The sequence below is a fragment of the Sabethes cyaneus genome, chromosome 2 (assembly GCF_943734655.1).
Source record: "Sabethes cyaneus chromosome 2, idSabCyanKW18_F2, whole genome shotgun sequence".
In the NCBI taxonomy this organism is placed as follows: Eukaryota; Metazoa; Arthropoda; class Insecta; order Diptera; family Culicidae; genus Sabethes; species Sabethes cyaneus.
The window spans coordinates 167,486,337-167,507,205 of record NC_071354.1 but is presented as its reverse complement, the minus strand read 5'-3'; the positions used below and the strand labels follow the sequence as shown (position 1 = coordinate 167,507,205).

The following is a 20,869-nucleotide window of genomic DNA, read 5'->3' as shown; positions in this document are numbered from 1 at the left end:
AAGAAGTGAGAGAGTTGAAAAACGGCAAAACAGCTGGAAATGTCGGCACCCTCGTCGAACTTTTGAAAATCGGGAGTGAACGGATGTATTGTCCAATCCATCAGGTACTAAAGGGATGGACTCAGGAGGAACTACCTACGAACTGGTTTGCAGGTCATATGCTCTATTTACAAAAAGGACCGCCGACTTGAATGCAGTAATTACCGAGGTATTACTCTTCTCAATTCTGCATACAAAATTCTCTCCCGCATCCTGCTTCTCAGAATAAGGCCGTTGCAGGAAACCATTGTTGGCGAATACCAGTGCGGTTTTCGTGAGAGACGCTCCTCTATGGACCAAATGTTCACCTTGCGACAAATCCTCGATAAATTCCGGGAATTTAACTTGCAGACTCACCATTTGTTTATAGACTCCAAGGCGGCGTACGATTCAGTTAAACGAAATAAGCTGTGGCAGATTATATTTGAACATGGTTTTCCAATAAAATTGATTAGGCTGATACGTGGTACCCTTGATAGTACAAAATCAAGCGTCAGGACAGCGGGTGAGACATCGGACTCGTTTGTGACGTAAGATGGTTTGAAGCAAGGTGACGAGCTGTTGAATTTGCTGTTCAACATTGCATTGGAAGGCGCTATTCATAGGGCAGGTGTGCAGAGAAGTTGTACCATCATCACGGAGTCTCATATGCTCCTAGGGTTTGCGGACGACATCGATATCATCGATGTTGACTGTAGACCTATGAAAGAAGCATACACGCATCTTAGAGGGGAAGCTGCGAGGATAGGGCTTATCATAAATTCTACCAAAACAAAGTATATGGTGGCTGGTAGAAAGTGTGGTAGCCCTTCGGGTGTTGGAACTGCGTTGGTGATAGATGAGATATTTTAGAAGTGAATTTGTTTACCTTAGTACGTTACTGGTACGTGCGTGGCCATTGAAAGAGAGCGACCGACGAGCTATTGACGTTTTTGAGCGATAGATCCTGCAACCAATTCTTGGCGATATATAAGACTAAGGAGTGCGACTCCAGCGCATGAATCATAAAATACACCAAGTATATGACCAAGAAGCGACCGAAACACGGCAGGCTACAACGGACTGGCCACGCAGCAAGGATGCCGGATGAAAGACCAGCGAAAACAATATTTGCCAGAGAACCCGACAGAGGCCAACGACTTCAAGGCAGACTCCGTACCCGTTGGATGAGCGCTGTTGTACTGGTCAGATGGGAAATCCAGCCCTTTTCAGGATTAGCTATTACTGATAATATCATTTATTAAGGATATTACTGCATTAATATAAGCCGTTAATCAACTGGTTATTGCCATACTTGGTGTTTTTTATGGCACGTTGCTGTATATCGGCTTTTTGACTGCATTGCATTTAGCTTAGCTATTCTAAATTGGCATCCAACATTTTATTGAAATTCTTCTTGTCAGTAATCAGTTGCAAATAAGCATTGTCAGCATTATGAGAACGTTAGCCGTAAAGTAGCCGTATTTGGTGCCAAAATCATTTTTTAATAGCAGTTAAGGTGATTTAAATGCTTATTGGTTTGCATTTGAATGGCATTGATGAGGCTTATTGGTTACCTGGGTTACCTGCTTATTGTTCCATATGGAACAACAGTAACCCCAAGTAACAATTTGGGTTTTATTACACTCTAAAGATGGCATTTAAGACTTGCGATGTCCCCTAGTCCGGCTAAACAAAGAGATCCCCAGTTCCAGAGTTATGCGCCATGGCTTTCAGTTGTCGCTAATACAGATTCTCATCAACAGCTCGGATGTCTGCCTCTTCTTCGTAGCTATTGTGGATTCTAGCTAATAAATGCAAAAAATGCAGTGAGAATACAGCTTTCATCTGGGCGGTATCACAATAGATCTAAGTACTGGTCGCGGTGGTGAGTTTATACACAAGAAAAAGCATATTTCGCTCAACTATACCATTTGTTGCCTTAAAGCTTGATAGTGAAGCGTCCTTCCCAAAAACGACACCAAAAAAAGATATTCTATAACAGTTTTAGCACAGACCAACAGACGTAACACTTCGAACAAATTTTCTAACAAAACATCGTTTCAATGACACCCCTAAAACTTGGAAAAAACACTAGCATTAACTGTTGTAGTCTTCGCACTACGCAGAGCAGGTCGCTATAAATTTAGTAATGCTACGCTATAAATTTACCTGTATATTATCTGACCAATCTGATCAGCGCCAGCGCAGGCGAGTGGCGTTCTGGCGCAGCGACTGTTGTTTGAGTCTTTGCTAAAGTGAAAATTTGAAATAATCGTTTTTATTGGCGATGGAATGAGGCTTCAGTGTTACATCTGTTAGTCTGTGGTCTTAGTTTAGTATTTGCCCACAAAAACTTAAGACTGTCTTTTCTGTACACCATTCGATCAGATGAATTGTTAACAATCAATATTAAATAGATAAACAAACTTAAAAAAAATTAATTATTCAATCGAAATGCTCTAAACATTCTAAGTCTTATTTTTTATTGAATTGTTTGAAGCTCTATTAGCAATTGGTTCAAAAAGGTAATTCCTATAATAAACGATTTATTATAATGCGACCTTGCTTAGGATGGCGCCCAATAAATTTTGTTTTATTGTAGAAGATGTGTTTGTTTACATTAACATGAACATTACACAATGGCAATAACTGAGATAGAGTTTTAAGTTTTAAGTTCAATGCATACACTCTTTGTCTTGAAATATAACTTACAATATGCTACACGCAGATCCAATTAGTATAAAATGACCACTTCTGCTATAATATTATCGAGATTTTTTATTCTGCAACCATATAAAATGTTCCAGATGCTTGTTGTTATGATTCAAGTAGTCGTCACTTAATTTTTGGGTTTCAAAAGCAGTTCGTTAGCTCAAAATAATAATTCTGTTCATGAAAATATAGTAAAATGAATAAATTTTCATGAACAGAACTACTATTTTGAGCATAAAAACTGCTTTTGAAATACATTAATACTGTACCGGCTGCTTGCACCGCAAAAGATGGTCTAAAAAGTTTCGTTTCCTATTACAAGCTTTTGTTTTTGGTTGTACGACTTTGGCTAGCACTAAAGTTGTGCTGAACAGTCGAGTTTTCATTTTTCGACATAGATGTGCATAACAAAGAAAAAATAAATTAATATAGCAGTCTCCCTTACTTTACGAACATTTTTCATTTGAAGTGCTATTTGTTCGGGTGAAGAATAAGCTTGTTTTTTTGCTTTTGAAGAACAACAAGTTGGTTTTCCATGCATTTATAAACCTATTCAAAGTTCCTATTCCGTGGCAGTTTAGAGAGGTTTATTATTAACTAATTAAATACACGCTGTTGGTTTCTCTGTTTAGTTTTAATAACTAAATTGAATTTGTTTAGTTTCATTGTACGGCAAAGTTGAGTGCTAAATTCGCATTCCTGGTCCATATTTCAGAAATAGGAATATCATTATCACAAACATAGGCCAAACTCAAAACCAATCATTCAAGAGATTTTCTCCAAAACTACGTATTAGTAACACCATCGAAAGCTCGTGGTGAAATTTGCCCTGCCACATGGCAACATGGCTGTAAAAGCCCCAAAGTCCACTTATAAACGGTTCCGTTTTAAGCAGTATGAATGGACAGTTGTTGTTGGTTCGACAAAATCACCAGCCATCCGAATCTCGCCTGGTGCCGGAGCCCATTGCATTGGAGTCCTTTTCAGCAGTTTAATAGCTGGTGCCACTCCTAGCTAGGATGCACTTTCATTCGAGGGGTTCGTGTACCTGCAGCAGGCGCGCCTCTATGCCAGCTAGTTGGCAGGATCGAAATTCAACCGCATCATTTTAGAACGAAACGATGCATTGAGCAGTAATGATGGCGGCACTGCGCCTGGTGTTGGTAGGAAACTCTAAACCATGGCAAACGCATCGCCAATTGACCTACCCTTTATCGCCAGCATGCTTTCAACTGTGCAATATGGTTTCGGAGCTTAGAGAGTTTTTCGCCGAGAAATCAGCTTTCCTTTAGTGGGGGACCATTTTGTGCTGATGTGCTCCGTGGAGCAGAAGTTTTCCACTTTAAAGGGAAAGAGGTATTTGTTCAGGGCTGAAGTCAAGTTTAAATAGAAAACATGTTGCAGACATTTTCTATTTTTAGTGGAGTTCTGTGAGAGAAAAGTTTTACTTGTTGGTTGAAAATTTTATAATCAACTTGTTTGATTAAGTTTTTTTGTTTATAATATTGCAAACTTGGTCGAAACAGTTTGGTTGGAATTTTAACTATTTTTAGGTATCATGTTTAACGTAGCATATCGTTCTATATAGCGTCACTGATAAAACAGCCAAACTTATTAGAATTTTCACTTTCTTTCTCATTTCATATCCACTTTCGGCGGTGGCTTTCATACTGGAAAATCAACAAACACATCTGCTCGGTCGTCTGGTGCTATAGATATCGTGAGTGCCAAGCTCGGCATGTCTGGCCCCCAACTGGGTCAGAGCATTTCACAGCAAGGATTCTTCTCGTCACGCGATAGCCTATCGGCATCGGGCACGACCCGACCGCTGCATTCCCATGTTTCCGCTACAACCTCGGAGATGGACCTGTCCCGGAAGGACCGCAAGCGAGAGCGCAGCAAGCTGAAAGCAAGCGACCAGCCACTGCTCGGGTCGTGGAGCAGGACCGGGCCTCGGGAGTCGAACGCGCACACGACGACAACGGCTGCGACGCGGGCTTCCAGCAACCATCTAGTGCCGCCGTGTGGAACCGGCAGCACCTGCAACGGAGCAGATCGATACACGTAAGTAGCGGCAAGCAAATTGATTTACACTTTCCATTGCAATTCCTTTTTCGGAAATTGAAGAGCGGTGTACTGCAGTATTCCGATATTTCATAAATTAGACTTTATTCACGTTGCGGGTCCAATAAAGTCTCATTATAGAGAGGAAAATAAATGAAAGGAACATAATGCACGGGTTACGGTAAAGGCGAAAGGCCACCGGCAGACTGCTTGTTTGCCCGCGCCAAGGGTGTTGAGTTTCGCTTATTATGGAACCGGGCTGGCAGGCCGGAGTAATCTTTTGTTTTCTTGTTTGTCTTTTTTGGTAACATTATGCGACAAACGCAGTATGACCGGATTTACGTGCCAGGCGGTTTTAATTAGCATGAAGGTGATAATTAGCTTATCGAGCTAATTGACGCCTTGTAAACATGGGGTCGTATACATTTAGGTATGCTGGCGATTGGAAAATTATGACGTCAATATAATAACTATTATTATTAACAGTGAAAACAAGGGTTGGGATTTGGTTCAATTTCAAAGCGTGGGGAAAATTCACTCGAACTCGACAATTAAGATATGACCAAACTCGTGTTTTAGTCTTTGACCTTTAAATGCGGACAGGTATTAATATTAATATTTTTTTGAAACGATGGTTCTACAATTGATGGAGGGGCGGTAGGACGGTTAAGATTTGTTTTATATAATTTTAAAAACTAAAAGCCGTGTTCATATGATTTATTTTATAGCAGGTGTCTATTTTGCTTCCCAAGACGGATATGAGTTTAATTTGTTCAATAAAGATTGTTATTCGTTAGTCAACCACCCACCAAGATAGGTTAATTCGAAAATAGGCCTGTTTAGTTACTCCGAACTACCAGTCCATTAACTTAGTTCTGGCTACAACAATTGGCGACAAGAGAAAAATTTGGAAGCATCTTGTAGTCGCTCAAGAATCATGCGCTTTTAAAATCTAAAGAAAATGTCTGTTGCGGATCTGAAGAACGTGATTCTACACGAAGCAGCAGCAGCAGATCGAAAACCTAAAGAACCGTACAAATCCGGCGGACAGCGCAGTGAGAAAATTATGGAATCCCTGGCCAGCGGTTGCAGCAGTTCACTTTGTGGACGCCGTTCTACAATATCTTGGCAGTATTGGACAACAATCAGAGCATCGAAAGAAAGCCCGGTTCCGGACGGCCGACGCCCCTGAGCGACAAGGATGCTGAAGAGGAAGACCGAGGAAAAAATGGCTACATCGCTGCGTGCGACTGGCCGGGAGATCGGAGCAACCGGCCAAACAGAGAAAAAGCACCTGGCGAATATGGACATATATGTCAGGAAGCGGCAGTCCCGTCCACTGATCTCGGAGCTGCAGGTAATGACGCAGCGGCAGCGGCTGAATAAGATGGTCAAGACGATTTTCCCAGCGAATCGCGAAGTGGCGGTGGTGATGGACGACGAGACCTATCTCACCCTGGATGGCAACGACTGGCAGGGCACTTCGTATTTTACTTCTCCCATGACGGAAGTGAGCTCCGAGGTGAAGTTCATTTCACACGCCAAGGTCCCCAAGAAGGTGCTGCTGTGGCTGACAATCAGCGTGAAGGGTATGTCAAAGTCGCACTTCTTTCGCTCCGGACTGGCCGTGAACGGGGAAAGCTATAGTACGAAGTGCCTGCCGGAAGTTGCGTCGTTCATCAAGAAATACTATAAGGGCGAAGACGCGGTGTTCTGGTCGGATCTGGTGTCGGCCCACTACTCGAAGCGATCGTTGGAGGAGATGAAACGGCTGAATGCCGTGAATGTACATCGTGGAACTTTTGACGTAGGACTACGTCTTACGGCAAGTTTTGAGTGTCATTCCAAAAAATCGAAAAATGCGAGCGTCACGAAAAATGAAAGGTTTTGAGCGCTAAAAGCTCAGCAGTTTTCCGATCGATTTTCAATATTCTTACACCAATCGATCGGAAAATCTTCTAAGAATTGACCCAAAAGGAGAAAAGTATGGATTCTTGATGTTGAACTATTGAAAAATTGAAAATAATGAACCTATGTTTTACCAGAATTCTCGCTTCGTGATTGGTTGTAAGATTCTTTACGATGATCTAAACCTATACCAATTTGATATCTGTGCTTGGGAAGTAAGCCAAAACAAGTGACCAAGTTTCCTCATTTCAACAAGATTTCTTAACACCGCGGTTAAAACTTGACCATTTTGATGTCCTTGCTTGGGAAGTATGCCAGAAAGAGTGACAAAGCCCCCTCGTACCAACAAATTTCTTACGAACGCGATTAAACCTAGCCCAATTTGATGTCTGTGTTAGGGAAGTGTGCCAGAAAAAATGACACAAGTTCGTTGTCCCAACAGATCGCAAATTCTTTACTGCGTGACGATTAAACCTCGGCGAATTTGATATCTGTGTTGGAAAAATCTACTACAGCTGTAGTATTCGGTTATAATACGGCTCTGTATGAATACGCATGCTTGCCGTTTCATTAGAAGTGTAGTGAAAAGATGTGCTGTTGATAAAATAGGATTGAATTGGTAAAATTTCAGGTTTCCTTCATACTCTGGGTTTTTTCCCTTTCTCCAGCTTTTGCTGGCAAAATGCAGAAGAGAAGTTTATATGCTCCCACTGTCACGGAGACGTCATGCTCTTTCGAACGAAGTTGCGTTGCTGTTTTTCTTTGTGCCAGCTTTCGGCTTACGTCCATAAGGGATTTATATTTCATCGAACTGTGTTGGTGCGTGCTTGGAAGATTTTCTTCTCGCTCTATTTCTGCCAGAGCTTTGCATAACGTTTGCTCTTCAGTTAACTGAGCAAATGCAATATTAGCTAATTATTCGGATTAAAACTGTTTTAGTGGCTGTGATTCAACATTTTGCTCAACATCACAAAATGGAGTAAGTTATGCTTTTCAAATAATATGTTGTTTCTGATTTTTAACTGAAAATAATTAGCAATAGTGGCAGTTCAACGTCATCAGTCGGATCTAAAAGAGGAAAAACGAGAGCTCGTAAGCCTTTTAACATTCGTAGTTATTTTGTAGAAGTTAAAGACGAAAATGGAACGATTATTGCAATGAAATGTACTGTACCAGAATGCGATACAGTTCTACGTTACATGGCTGCTTACAATTTGGAGCGGCATTTTAATTTTAAGCACCCCAAGATCGCAAAAGATATTGGCATAATCTCTGAGATTCCGAAAAAGCTGCAAAAACTGGTTGTGTTTGTAAACAAAGAAGAATTTCTCCGAAATTGTGTAGAATTAATAACAGTATGCCACTATCCCTTGAGCTTGTTTTCCAAAAGATGTTTTCGTGGATTGATCGATCCCATTGCCACAAATTTGCAACTTCCTGCAATGACACCAGAATATATGTCTGGAATTTGTGCATCGGTTAACAAAATATTCGTTGATTTTATTAAACGTGAGGTTGCTGACAAATTGGTATCGTTAAAGCTTGACCTCGCAACTCGTCTGGGACGCTCTGTCATTGGTGTCAATCTGCAAATGATTGCCAATGGCAAGATAGTTACCCGCACGTTAGGTCTTGTCGAAACAACCGATAGGCACACCGCCAAATATATTGAGAAAGAAGTTATAGGTCTTTTGGATAGATTTTCTATAAAACTTTCTCAGCTCTACTCAACTACTACAGACTCTGGTAGCAATGTTCTCAAATTTGTAAAATTAATGATCGCAGCTCAAGAGCACGAGTTTTTAGAAACTCCTCTGGACGACATTGTTATGACCGACAACCAAGATGATAATACCACGGATGATGACGAGCTACCAGAGGAAGTTTCTGAAACATTAACTGTTGAACTGGATTCAATTCTGCGGTCGGTGAAATGTAGTGCCCATGGGTTAAACCTGGTTGTCATTGAGGAAATTTCAGGAGACAATACAAAAGAAGAAATATCACAGGCCCGTGAGCTCATTAAAATTATCCGCAGTGAGCCCTATAAGCAAAGCTTTAAAGTGAACAAGAAAAAGCTACCTTTCCTGGATTGTACTACCAGATGGGGTTATACATATTTAATGTTGGATTGTTTGATACAGCAAGAACAATACATTATTGAATTGCTTCCAGATAAGTTAAAAAAGAAATTTGATAAAACATTTTGGGAAAATTGCCGATTAATTCACGTTACTCTAAAGCCTGTGTACATCGTCACTAAAAAAGTACAAGAAAGGGAAATTGTTTACGGGGATTTTTTTATAATGTGGAAAGAACTCGTTTTAGAGCTACAGGAAATAAGAAATGACTTATCGGCAAAGCTTGTCTCTGCTATGGAAAAACGAGAAGCAAGTCTTTTTGACAATGATGCATTCTTAGGAGCTGCCTTCCTCGATCGTCGAATTATTTATATAGGTACCCCTTTTTTGACAGAAGAGCAACAAAACCGAGGAATGGTAGGTTGAAAAATATCATATGAATATCAAAATTTTGTAATTGATATCCCAAGGATGTCTTGATTCTATTTTTTTTCTAATTTGCATTGTTCTATTGATGAGTTTTATTTAAGGAACAACTTCTTAAATCCTGGAAAGCGATGGAAGAAATAACCGGGTCTTTCGAAACGATTCGAGCGCCTTCGGATCCGTGTAATGCGTCAACGTCTCAACCTCCCTGTAAAATAAGTCGACTTGAACAGATGCTCCAGAAAAATTTTGAATCTACAGCTAATTGTGAAAGTATGGCGAATAAGTTGCGAAAATTTTGTGTTGTAGAACGACTTCCTTTGGAGACAAATATCTTAAACTGGTGGAACGAAAACAAATTGACAGATCCAGACCTCTACCGATTGGCTTGTATTGCTCTTGCCGTTCCGTGTACACAAGTGAGCGTGGAACGTGCATTTAGCGGTTTTGGACAAGTCCTCATACCAACCCGTACCAGATTGTCCAAGGAGAAGCTGGAAATGATCTTGTTTATAAAGCTTAACGCTGAATTGTTCGAGAATTATGATGTTAACATAAATTTGGAAGCGATAACTACATAAGAACGAAGTTCGAGATGCAGTAGCCATATTTTGTATTGATCCTTGTTTCGTTTTACTTACATTTTTGGGCAGTTTCTTTAAACAAAATTATTAAAAAATTATCATTTAATTTATTCGTTTTAAATTTCAAAAATAGATCACAAGTCCTAATAAAATGCACTATTTTATCGCAGGAATAAAAACAAACAAACTGTGTAAAGCTATGAAACTACATACCTGGCATCGCTGTCTAGAAAATCCCAATGAAAAATCGATAAACTAGGTTTTACCCAATGGAGATTTATTTTTTAATATTTTCTTCTTGTTTATCAATTTTAAAGTTTTTTAATGGTAACAATTTCTCGATAGCATTATTTTTCGTTCTTGATTTACGGCCGAAAAATTAGCAATTAACATTGGCACATAGCCGCCCCTGAAAATTTTGTCCGAACCTTTTTCCAGATTATATTTTTCTTGGAAATTCCACGTCGCAGCAGGATTAAAATTTGTAACCGCACTGAAATTACTAAATTCGTAAAGTGCACGTATGTAAAACATAGTAGTGATTTATTTATGCAAGCGCTAACATGTCGCCATCAAATAAATATACTGCGGCTACTAGGCATATCGTCGAAACAAACACATAATCCTGCAGAATCTTATATGTTGTTTAGCATTGGGGAAAAAATGGATAAAAAAGCCAACATCGATTTCTGTTACTATGATCGATACAGAATGAACCTCTCCGCATTGTTGCAATCTATTAGTTTCAATATGATCAACCAAATTTAAGAAATAAAACATTCTATGGAGAAGCTTCATTCTATTCTCTGCTGCCCGCAGAGCATCTAATTTCAGTTCTCCCCATTGCAAAGGGGAGATATTTACGGAACACTCAACTGGCTTCTCCTCAACGCTGGTCGGATGGTAGAATGAAACAGAGCCGAAAAGAATTCATGCTCACACAGCAGCAGAGCAAGTTTCTACAAAAAATTGAATCTCACAGCTGCTGTGAGACCCACAGCTCTCCGCTGCTTTGTTGTAACGTTGAGTAGAAGAAAGCCTGCGGTAAAATCCCTTCAACGTGGGGAACCATGGGTAATAAAAACAATCTTTAATTTCAGTAAGGTAGCAGGAAAGCAATAGTTTGTGTTTTTGATTTTGTTAAATTGTTTTCAAATGTACAATCTTTTGAGAATTGAACGTATGCAATGTTATTACTTTGATAAATGTTCCATACAACGCATGTAGCATGTATATATGTTGCATATAGCATGTATACATGAAGAATCGAATGATTACAAGCATGAATACATGCTACTATCACTACAAACGGAGGAACGTGCTGCTATCACTACAAAGACACTTACGTAGTCCTGCGTCACCTATATATGCGGTCGAGTCTTGTACACAACCCCTCTGATTTTTCATTACAATGCTGGATCCAAATTAGCACTAGGCGCATTCCAACGTGGCATGGTGGCCGGAATTCCTGGAGTCAAGCTGTACTTCGACGACATCCTCATCGCTGGTCGCACCAGACAGGAGCACGATCGAAGCCTCTATGTTGCTCTCGAAAGTGTGCCTGAGCATGTTTTCCACTTGACACATTCCAGCGTTACGGGGCACTATGCCCTCCACACAAATCAGTTCCTATTTAACCAAATCTCTGCCATACAACTGGAAAATAAAGTCCCTTAAGGTCACCAATTTTACGAGCTATTTGCCAAAAATTTGGTGAAACAAGAACCAATTTACACAGTAAAAATAGTTAATAATTGTGTCCCGTAACGCTGGACCGTTACGTTTTACGTTAACCGTTTTGCGCTCCCTCATGTCGAGTTCCTGACAAGCAGAATCCTGAAGGATGACAAGCAGCTCCGTTTCTACCTGAGTACTATCACTAACTAACACACCAGGAATGCTTTTAGAATCCCGAATATTTTTCTTCACAATGAACGCGATTCGTTTACCGAGTTCGTGGTATCCAGGGGAGTCAACTGTTGGATTCTCATATAAGAATATTGTTTATATGAGCAAGGATTCTCTACGAATCATCTGCAGAATTCCTGGACACGATTCTTATGCGAGGAATGGAGGAATCCCAGAAACTCTATGTGAAGTTTTTTGGTTCGTCCGAGGATGCATCAATGTAGATGCAGCAGCTTACAAACCAAACCGGCCCCTGACACTCCTGTTGTAGGCGATTTTCACATTCAACATGTTTCAACGGACAAATTAAAAGCTGACTTCCTGTCCCCTTCAACAAATCCAGTCAATTCGTCTGCTTTGCCGATGACATGGATATTATCGGCAGAACATCTGTGGCAGCGGTTGAACAGTACACCAGACTAAAGCGCGAAGCAGGAAAGATTGGGTGCAAAACGGCGGAACCGAGGTCGACCGACGCCGCTTGGGCAGTCATGTAATGATCGACGGCGATGACTTTGAGGTAGTCGATGAGTTTGTCTACCTAGGCTCACTGAGGTAAGAACGGATAATGACACCAGCCGAGAGATTCGTAGGCAGACGATCAGGGCCAGGGGAAGTCGTGCTTACTATAGGCTTCATAAGGAATTGCGGTCGAACAGGCTAAGCACCCTGTACAAGACGCTTATTAAACCGATTATTCTCTACGGGCATGAAACGTGGACAATGCTCGAGGAGGACTTGAGAGTGCTCAGAGTTTTTGCAAGATGAGTGCTGAGAAAGATCTTCAACACCATACAGGAGAACGGAGTATAGAGGCGGAGAATGAACCATGAACTTGCACAGCTCTATGGCAAACCAAGTATTCATAAGGTGGCTGAAGCTGAACGGATACAATGGGCAGAGCTTGCTGCATGAATGCCGGATAGCTACCCTGCAAAGATTGTGTTCGCTTCAAAACCGGTGCCAACAAGACGATCAAGGGCACAGCGAGCAAGATTGTTACAGCAGGTGGAGCGAGATCTGGCGGAGAGTAGAATACTGGCGATGTCCAAGGAATTGGAGAGCGGTAGTCCACAACCGAGTAAGTTGGAGAAACTTTGTTTATCAGGCTTTGTCCTAGGATGGCATTCCAACTTAGTAAATAAGACTTCCTATCCCGGTTGATGTTATCCCAACGTCAACCGGAGGAAGACTGCGTGATTGCCTCAATTCACATGGAATCTGAAGCGAAAGCAGTTCTCGACGGCACCATCAGCAACATAGGGTAATTGCATCAACAATGCCAAGTCAAACGGTTTGTTGGATTCCTCAAGCGTAGCCTGAAGAAGCTGAGATAAGGAGAAGATTAAACTACAATGTAGTATCTGCACACGGCCCTATAGGTGTACCGCACTACTCCAAACCAAGAACCTCGAGATCAACATCTCCAGCTGAAGCGTTCCTAGGAAGATCAGTGCGCAACACGTTTGAACTGCAAAAAACGCCTGATCCTGTAATACAGACTGAAAAGAATCGCATATAAGATGAGCAGTTCAATCGTCGACATTGAGTTGAGGTATCTGACGCAACTTCGGAGAAGCTGACCTGGTCTACGTTGAGCAGTATTGCAGAAATGCCGTGTCTTGGGTTCTTGGCCCAGTCATCTAACGAAAGGTTTCTGTAAACTACATCGTTGCATTAGACACTGCACTGCAGGACAATCCAAGTTAGTGAGGTCGTATGTCAATCAAATGCACCCTCGTTACGCTTGTGGTACTTCTCAGGGAGGGACGGAGCAACTACCATAGGAAACCCTATTCGATGAGTTTCAATCTACAACGGTACCTGCCAGTATACCCTTGACCGTTAACCCAGCATCAAGTACATCCGATTGCCCTCTTGCCGTAAATCCAATGCAACGGATCTATTTGTAGTTCTACGGATTTAAGAATTTTCTACGAACGAGCACTTGATCCGCTCGTATCTACGGATTTTCATAAACTTCAGGGAAATGATTGAAAATTTCCTTCAGCCACAAAACTCACGGGACGCTACATATAAGTGAATAATAATGAAAGTTTCTTGTGGGTTTCATCTAAGAGAAAGAAACGAACAGAATAGTAAAGATAGTTTACTAGTTTAATGAGTAGTTAAAAAGGATAGATTTACGTTAATGCTATGATACTGTCAATATGAACGTGCATTTCTCACTTAAACGGCAGATAGAACTCTTCACCATTTTATGTGTTGATAGCATTCAGGCTTTCCCTCTCTGAATGTAGTATATTCACACTTATATTTTGCCTGTTGGGATATGGCAAAATGCGAAACATTTTCATTTAAATTTCTTCGTACCTTGTGATAATTCCCAGTATAACTTCTAAAGTGCGTAAGAACTTTAAAATCCTTTGCTACTGTCAGTACAGTACAGTATTCTTAGTAACGAATACAGTTATTCTTAGTAACGGCGAAACTACGACAAAAGACGATGAAAAGATGACAAAAAATGAAGAAAAGACGACTAAATGACGACGAAAAGAAGCCAATACAATAAAAAAAGTAGACAAAAACGGCACAAAGCAATAACACAAAAACACGGTAGAAAGATGATAAAAAGACGACAAATGCGAAAAAACAACAAAAAGACGACGAAAAGGCTACTAATAGACAATAATAAAATGACGAAAACAAGAAGAGGTAGGGAAAAGACAAAAACGGCAAAAATACGATGAAAAGCCGCCAGATAAAAACGGCAGAGCGGCAGCAAAAATGCCATAAAAGACAATACAAAACTACGAAATAACTATGAATAGATGTAGAAAAGGCGATGAAGAGGCGATAAAAAACGGTAAAACAAGAAAAAAATAGCCTGTCAAAAAATACGCAAAAGGCAGAGAGGCGACGTAAAAACGACGAGAAGACAGTAAAAACACAGATTTTGTGGTCTTGATAACAAACAGCATGAGAAATGAACGGAAAGACCGCAAAAACCTTTGTTATACAGTATAACAAAGGTAAAATATTGAAACGATGACAAAAGATGGCAATAAACAAAGAAGAAAAGAAGACAAAAAGATGCCAAAATTACCACAAAAATAACGACATAAACCTTTTTTATATAGTATAATAAAAGTAGAACATCAGAGAGCTGCCGAAAATATCAGAATCAACGAAAAATGCCAAAAATGAAGGTCACAAAACGACGGGCGAACAGACGAAAGAAATAACACAGAAAATATGATGATGACGACGAAAAGAAACCAGGACAGCGACAAAAAAACTAAAAATACATTTGAAAAGCTTAAAAAACTCGACAAAACATGTTAAAAAGAGACGAAAATTTTGATGAATATACGACGAAAAACCGACAAAATGTCGACGAAAAGACACCAAAACAGCGACAAATGGTAAAAGTCGTCAAAAAACGAACAAAAATAAAAAAAACATGATAAAAAAAAACATTTAAAAAGTGTCTAAAGATGACAAAATATTCAAAAACCGACGACGAATGTAGAACGGAAAGACGACCAAAGAATGACGAAACGACAGTTATAGTAAACAAAATTTTCGTTGTCTTTTTTACATGCCAGAAGGACATTAGTTTAAAAGGCCCCTGCGACAATCTTAATGATCATATTTTGTGTCAGTTTAGGTTGTCTTGACAATAAACAGGAGGACGGAAAAAGGTACCTAAAAGGTTTTCATCACCTTTCATTCACCACAGCAAAAAACGAGAAGAAAATGTATAACATGATGATGTTAAAATGAAGGTGCTAAAACAGCAACAAAAAAGACGATAATAACGGCAAAAAGCCGCTAAAAAAGCTACGAAAACTGTACAAACTGACGAACAGACGACCAAAATGTTATGTAAAGGTAGCAAAACAACCATGAACAGATGAAAAAAATACGACAGAGAGAAGACAAAGAGACGGCGAAAGCGTGTCGTAAAAACAACAAAAAAAACTAAAAGTCTACATAACAACAACGAAAAGACTGCAAATAGAAGACAGCGAAGATGCGGCTAAAAGGCATCTTTTCGCTGTCATTTTGCTGCCTCTCCAGCGTCTTTTTGTTGACGAAAAAGTGATGTCAAGTAGGTGAAAAGCTGATGTAAATAAATGACGAAAACAAACTAAAATACGATGAAGACCAAACAAATGACAAAACTATCAAAAAGACTAAAACCATATGCAGAAATGGCGATGAAGAAACGTCTAAACGACAGCAATACAGCGGCAAGAAATACAAAAACAGACTACAAATTTGGTGGAAGGTACGTCTGGCTCGAATCTTGTTTCGATTATTGAAGAAGCAGAGGACGAAGCTCCATCTTGGTGTTGAAGCTATCCGATCAAGAGGAAGCTATCTTATAATGTTCTACCCGTGAATCAAAACTCCCAACATGGCTAACCTAATTTTAAGAGGGGGAGATGTAGCAGGCCCTACAGTGCCCTGCTTTCCAAGAGGGATATCCGTTTCAACAGAGCGTGTTCAACAAAGATTGTCATTCAACAAAGACCTGTATAGTTACTCCGAACTGCCAGTACATTACCTGCTTTATGACTACAACACATTCCATAATAATTTGTTCTTTCCTTAAAAGTGACTTATAAAGATTTTCCTCTCTATGTCCCATTCCAGCTTCGGCCGACGGTCCGGTTGTTCGACATCCTCGCGCAAATCCAACGGCCGCCGATGGTCGTTCGTGTTCGATCCGGCCGGCCGACTGTGCTACTACTGGTCGATGGTGGTGTCGATGGCGTTCCTTTACAACTTCTGGGTGATCATCTATCGGTTCGCGTTTCAGGAGATCAACGGCGAATCGATTGTGCTGTGGTTCTGTCTGGACTACTTTTCGGATTTTTTATACCTCGTAGATATTCTGTTTCACTTCCGTACGGGTTACCTCGAGGACGGTGTACTGCAAACCGACTCGACCAAGCTCCGGCAGCACTACATGAACTCGACGACGTTCTACATAGACTGCCTTTGTTTGTTGCCGTTAGATTTTTTATACTTATCGATAGGGTTCAACTCGATACTAAGATCGTTTAGGCTAGTCAAGATTTACCGGTTCTGGGCCTTCATGGATCGCACCGAGCGGCACACGAACTATCCGAATTTGTTCCGTTCGACCTCATTGATACACTATCTGTTAGTTATATTCCACTGGAACGGTTGTTTATATCACATAATCTATAAGAATAACGGTTTCGGCTCCAAGAACTGGGTGTTCCACGACTCGGAATCGGCAGACGTGGTGAAGCAGTATCTGCAGAGCTACTATTGGTGCACTCTGGCACTGACAACGATCGGGGATCTGCCGCGGCCCCGCTCCAAGGCGGAATATGTGTTTGTGATAGCGCAGTTGCTGTTCGGTTTGATGCTGTTTGCGACGGTACTGGGTCACGTGGCCAACATCGTCACCTCGGTCAGTGCGGCCCGCAAGGAGTTCCAAGGTAGGTACATTCGGGATTTTACTGTTATATCTGCTGGTGTATTAGCACATATTACAGGGAATTGTGGTGATGCCTTCCACACGTCATTACCCATTCGATGCAGAGAGCATCCGTTCCGCGCGCGCGGTGTCGATGGGATTAAAAGCAAAAAAAATGAATACTCGCCGGTGACGTGCAGCAAATAATAGCAACAAGAGAAATGTTCCTCTTGTGCATATGGTAATAAACCGACGACGATATACACATAATCCCAACGATGATTACGATGCTACGCAATGGCAGCCTGCGGCATCGTAAAATCGAATGATTGACATTAGCTTACGAGTGTTGATTCGCTCTGTGTGCTGCGGATATAACTGGATTTTCCCTCCCTTGTTGTGGCGGTGGCTTTTCCACCGCATGTGCGGTCCCTTGATTGTACCGGGCGGAACAATGGGGCCAAGAATGCCGTAAAATGCTGCTCGCCTTTGTCATCAACCTTTTTAAGTTTCCCAGTGGAATTTCGGTTGTATCTAGTGGCTGGTAAGTGCAGGGTACTGTGCATTTGCTGGTTCATTTCTTTGCATAGAAGGGTTTCAGGGAACTAAAAAAGCTCTGGGAACATTTTTCTGCTAGAGGCGAAGCCTCTAAACTGCTCTGGTTTCTATAGCTAAATCGCAGTTTTTAACGAATGGTTGATTCTGCTGCGCACTATTCGTTGGTAAAATGTTACGAAATATTGCAGTACAATCGTCATTTAGATATTAAATTGTTGCTTAATTGTTATGGAAATGGCACCTCAGTTCTGGTGACACAATTATGAAATGTATTTTATATGTTTACCTAAAATATTGTAATACCTACTTTAATCAGACATGCGCTAAAGTAAAAACTATCAGAATTCGATTGTAAAATGCACTACACCAAAACTAAAACCAGTACCAGACTAACGGCTAACGATTGGTTTTGGTTAGCGTAATGTTGCTGGAAGTGGAAAAGGCGTCATCATGTTCAGCACTGAAATGCAGACAGAAGCCAGTGCCGGGGAGCTATAGCTTTTAAGTTTAATTTTCATATTGTATCGATCAGTTGATTTTATGCATCTGGAACAATATTCTCTGTATATGCAAATATTTCGTTCAAATGTGTCGATTTAATGTGCAGGTAAAACTCACGACCAGCATGAAACTTGCAAATGCAACGTGAAAGAATGCTGCATTAATTTCATATGGTATACCGTGGCAGAAAAATGTGCAAATGCGTCTATAGCTATTATCTTTAGAGAGGGGTTTCAGCAGAATTCGCGAGTCGTACCGAAACAATCATAGGCGATTCGACTGGAATATTTATTTATCCAATATGGCTGAATACGCTGTTTCACAGCGTCCTTTGGCTGATTCCAATACGCGATTGAGATAACAGAGATAACAACACTAAGCTTTTATTTTTATGGCAATAAAAAACTTTGTGAAAGCCTGAAATTGGCAGGTTTTTCTCTACGATCGTCCCATTAACAGGCGCAGACGATAATCGCGCATATTGCTGTTCAGAATATACGACAACTGGTTTGTTAGTAGTCAAGAAAGACGACTCAGGTACATATATTTTAAAAGCTATTCTTTCGAAATAATCAACTTGAAAAAACTTGAATTTCTTGGAATTAAAAAACTTCTCCTTATTAATCTTAGACTCGACAATGACAATGCTAACGAGAAAAAAATGTTGACACAGCGACATTCGCTGTTATGTTTTCATCTATAACTGATCTGAAAACTGTAATCAAAAGTTGCGACTAGGATTAGAAGTAACTCGTCCCATCTTTTGAAAAATTAAAAATTTCGATAAAAAAAATCAGAGTGGTTGTGTACAAGACACCACCGCATAGGTGACGCAGGACTACGTAAGTGTCTTGTAAGCATGTAATAATACGATTCTTCATGTACATTTTTTACAGCATTTGTCGAGACTTAATACAGGTTGAGAAAATTCGATTGTTTTTAAATGTATGTTAATAGCATCGCAAATCTTACTTGAACATCAAATACTATTTAGATATATCTATATGTATTTTAATGACATCAAAAAAATGTTATGTTAGAATGGCTTGACTGAGATGAGACTGACAGATTGAGAAATTCAAATTAATATTTTTTTACATGTTTATATTCATTTTCATGATTGAAAGCTACTATATAAGTAAGCTAAAGTCTTTTGGAAAATGTTTTGTACCTGAAACGTTTAAAACTATTCTCTGATAAGAGAGTCGCTGATTTTTCTCGCTTTGAGAATTGCTGCGTCACGTCACATGCACAAATATTTTTTCAGCCTTGTTTCCGAGCAAGAAAACAGTTCCGAAAAAGTATATGCAGTATATGGGAATGTCTCCGTTTTGGTCAAAGTGGCGCTTTTTAACGAAAGAAGTGGAAAGCCCTATAAAAATACTTGCTAGTTCGAGGGATACTCGTGTTGCTATTTGATATTTGGGAATGTCAATCATGTAGAGTAAGGAGGGTAAAAGTGCGATGCGGGTAAAAGTGCGATTCAATGATTTATCGGTGCAGATTCCGAGTAAATTAACTACATTGGCATGGATGGCTATCAAAGTAGCTTGAAATCTAACGTAAACTTTGGTTGCTTACGAAGCATAGTTGCTGAATTATATGCAAATGTTATTTTAGGGCGGTTTTGATGTAATTTTTCGTTATACGGCAAATACGACATCAACAGGAGGATATTACTTGTTGGAAATTTGTAGCAGCATTATACATCAGTCACATATCTGTTTTGAAAATACGGTGAAAACAATTTACAAAATATATTTCGCTTTTCTGTAATTTAATCTAACGCCGTCATGCGCTTAGCGGGGTAAAAGTGCGATTCACGGACGGGGCAAAACTTCGATTCATGGACGAGGCAAAAATGTATAGCTAATTAGGGGAGTGTCGTCGTGGTTGGGCCACGTTTTGGAATTTTGGAAATCTAAATACATCGTTGCAAAGGTCTAAGAATAAGGTATATTTCCGGAAAGTGTTGAACTGATTGCTTAAAAAATAAAAAAGTTATAGCTTTGTATGTGAAGACAAAAAATGTTGTCATAGTCGGGCCATGTTGTACAGGTTGGGCCACGCAGAAAATCTAAGACATACATATTGAAATTCTATATAGAGACATGAAAAGAATGAATTTCGTGAACAACGGCTGATATAGGTACAAATACCTTATTTTAAATTACATTTTTGTGAAATTTTGGCGATCTTGTAAAATCAATATTGCTACAATCGCCTTTTCCAAAGTATACAACTACAATGAAAATATAATAAAAATCTAGGTTTTTATCGTATTAATTTTGCTTTATTTCATCACATTTTACGTGACTGACATTCTCTAGCGATTATTGCGCTTCTGCGCTTAAAATTATGGTGGCCCATGACTACCCAAGTGGCCCGACCTTTACAAATAGTTCTTTTCTAGTATTTCACCTTAGCCTTCCCAAACACCTTACTGGAGGGGATTTTCCTATAGTCTTCGTGTGCAGCACAACACACTTTATACATTTTTAAAATTTATCTCGATAATTGTATTTCATGAATCATTTCTTGAAGAAAAGTTCATTGCACCTGGAAAACTTTTTTTGTAAGGTTTAGTCACTGAATTCAGTACGAGTGTTTGGAATACACGATTGAAACTCACAGTATTGTGAAAAGTTAGCTATCACAGTAAGAAATTTTACAATGGTTGTAGCATA

At 40.0% G+C, this 20,869-nt stretch overlaps 1 protein-coding gene across 1 annotated transcript in view; it reads left to right on the top strand.

The window, feature by feature from the left end:
• Positions 1-20,869, top strand: part of LOC128737555 (cyclic nucleotide-gated cation channel alpha-3) — a 167,079-nt gene that overhangs the window by 52,212 nt on the left and 93,998 nt on the right. The window contains exons 4-5 of the mRNA XM_053832224.1: positions 4,449-4,797; positions 16,328-17,145. Coding sequence (XP_053688199.1) covers positions 4,449-4,797; positions 16,328-17,145 — 1,167 coding nt within the window. The remainder of the gene's footprint in view (positions 1-4,448; positions 4,798-16,327; positions 17,146-20,869) is intronic.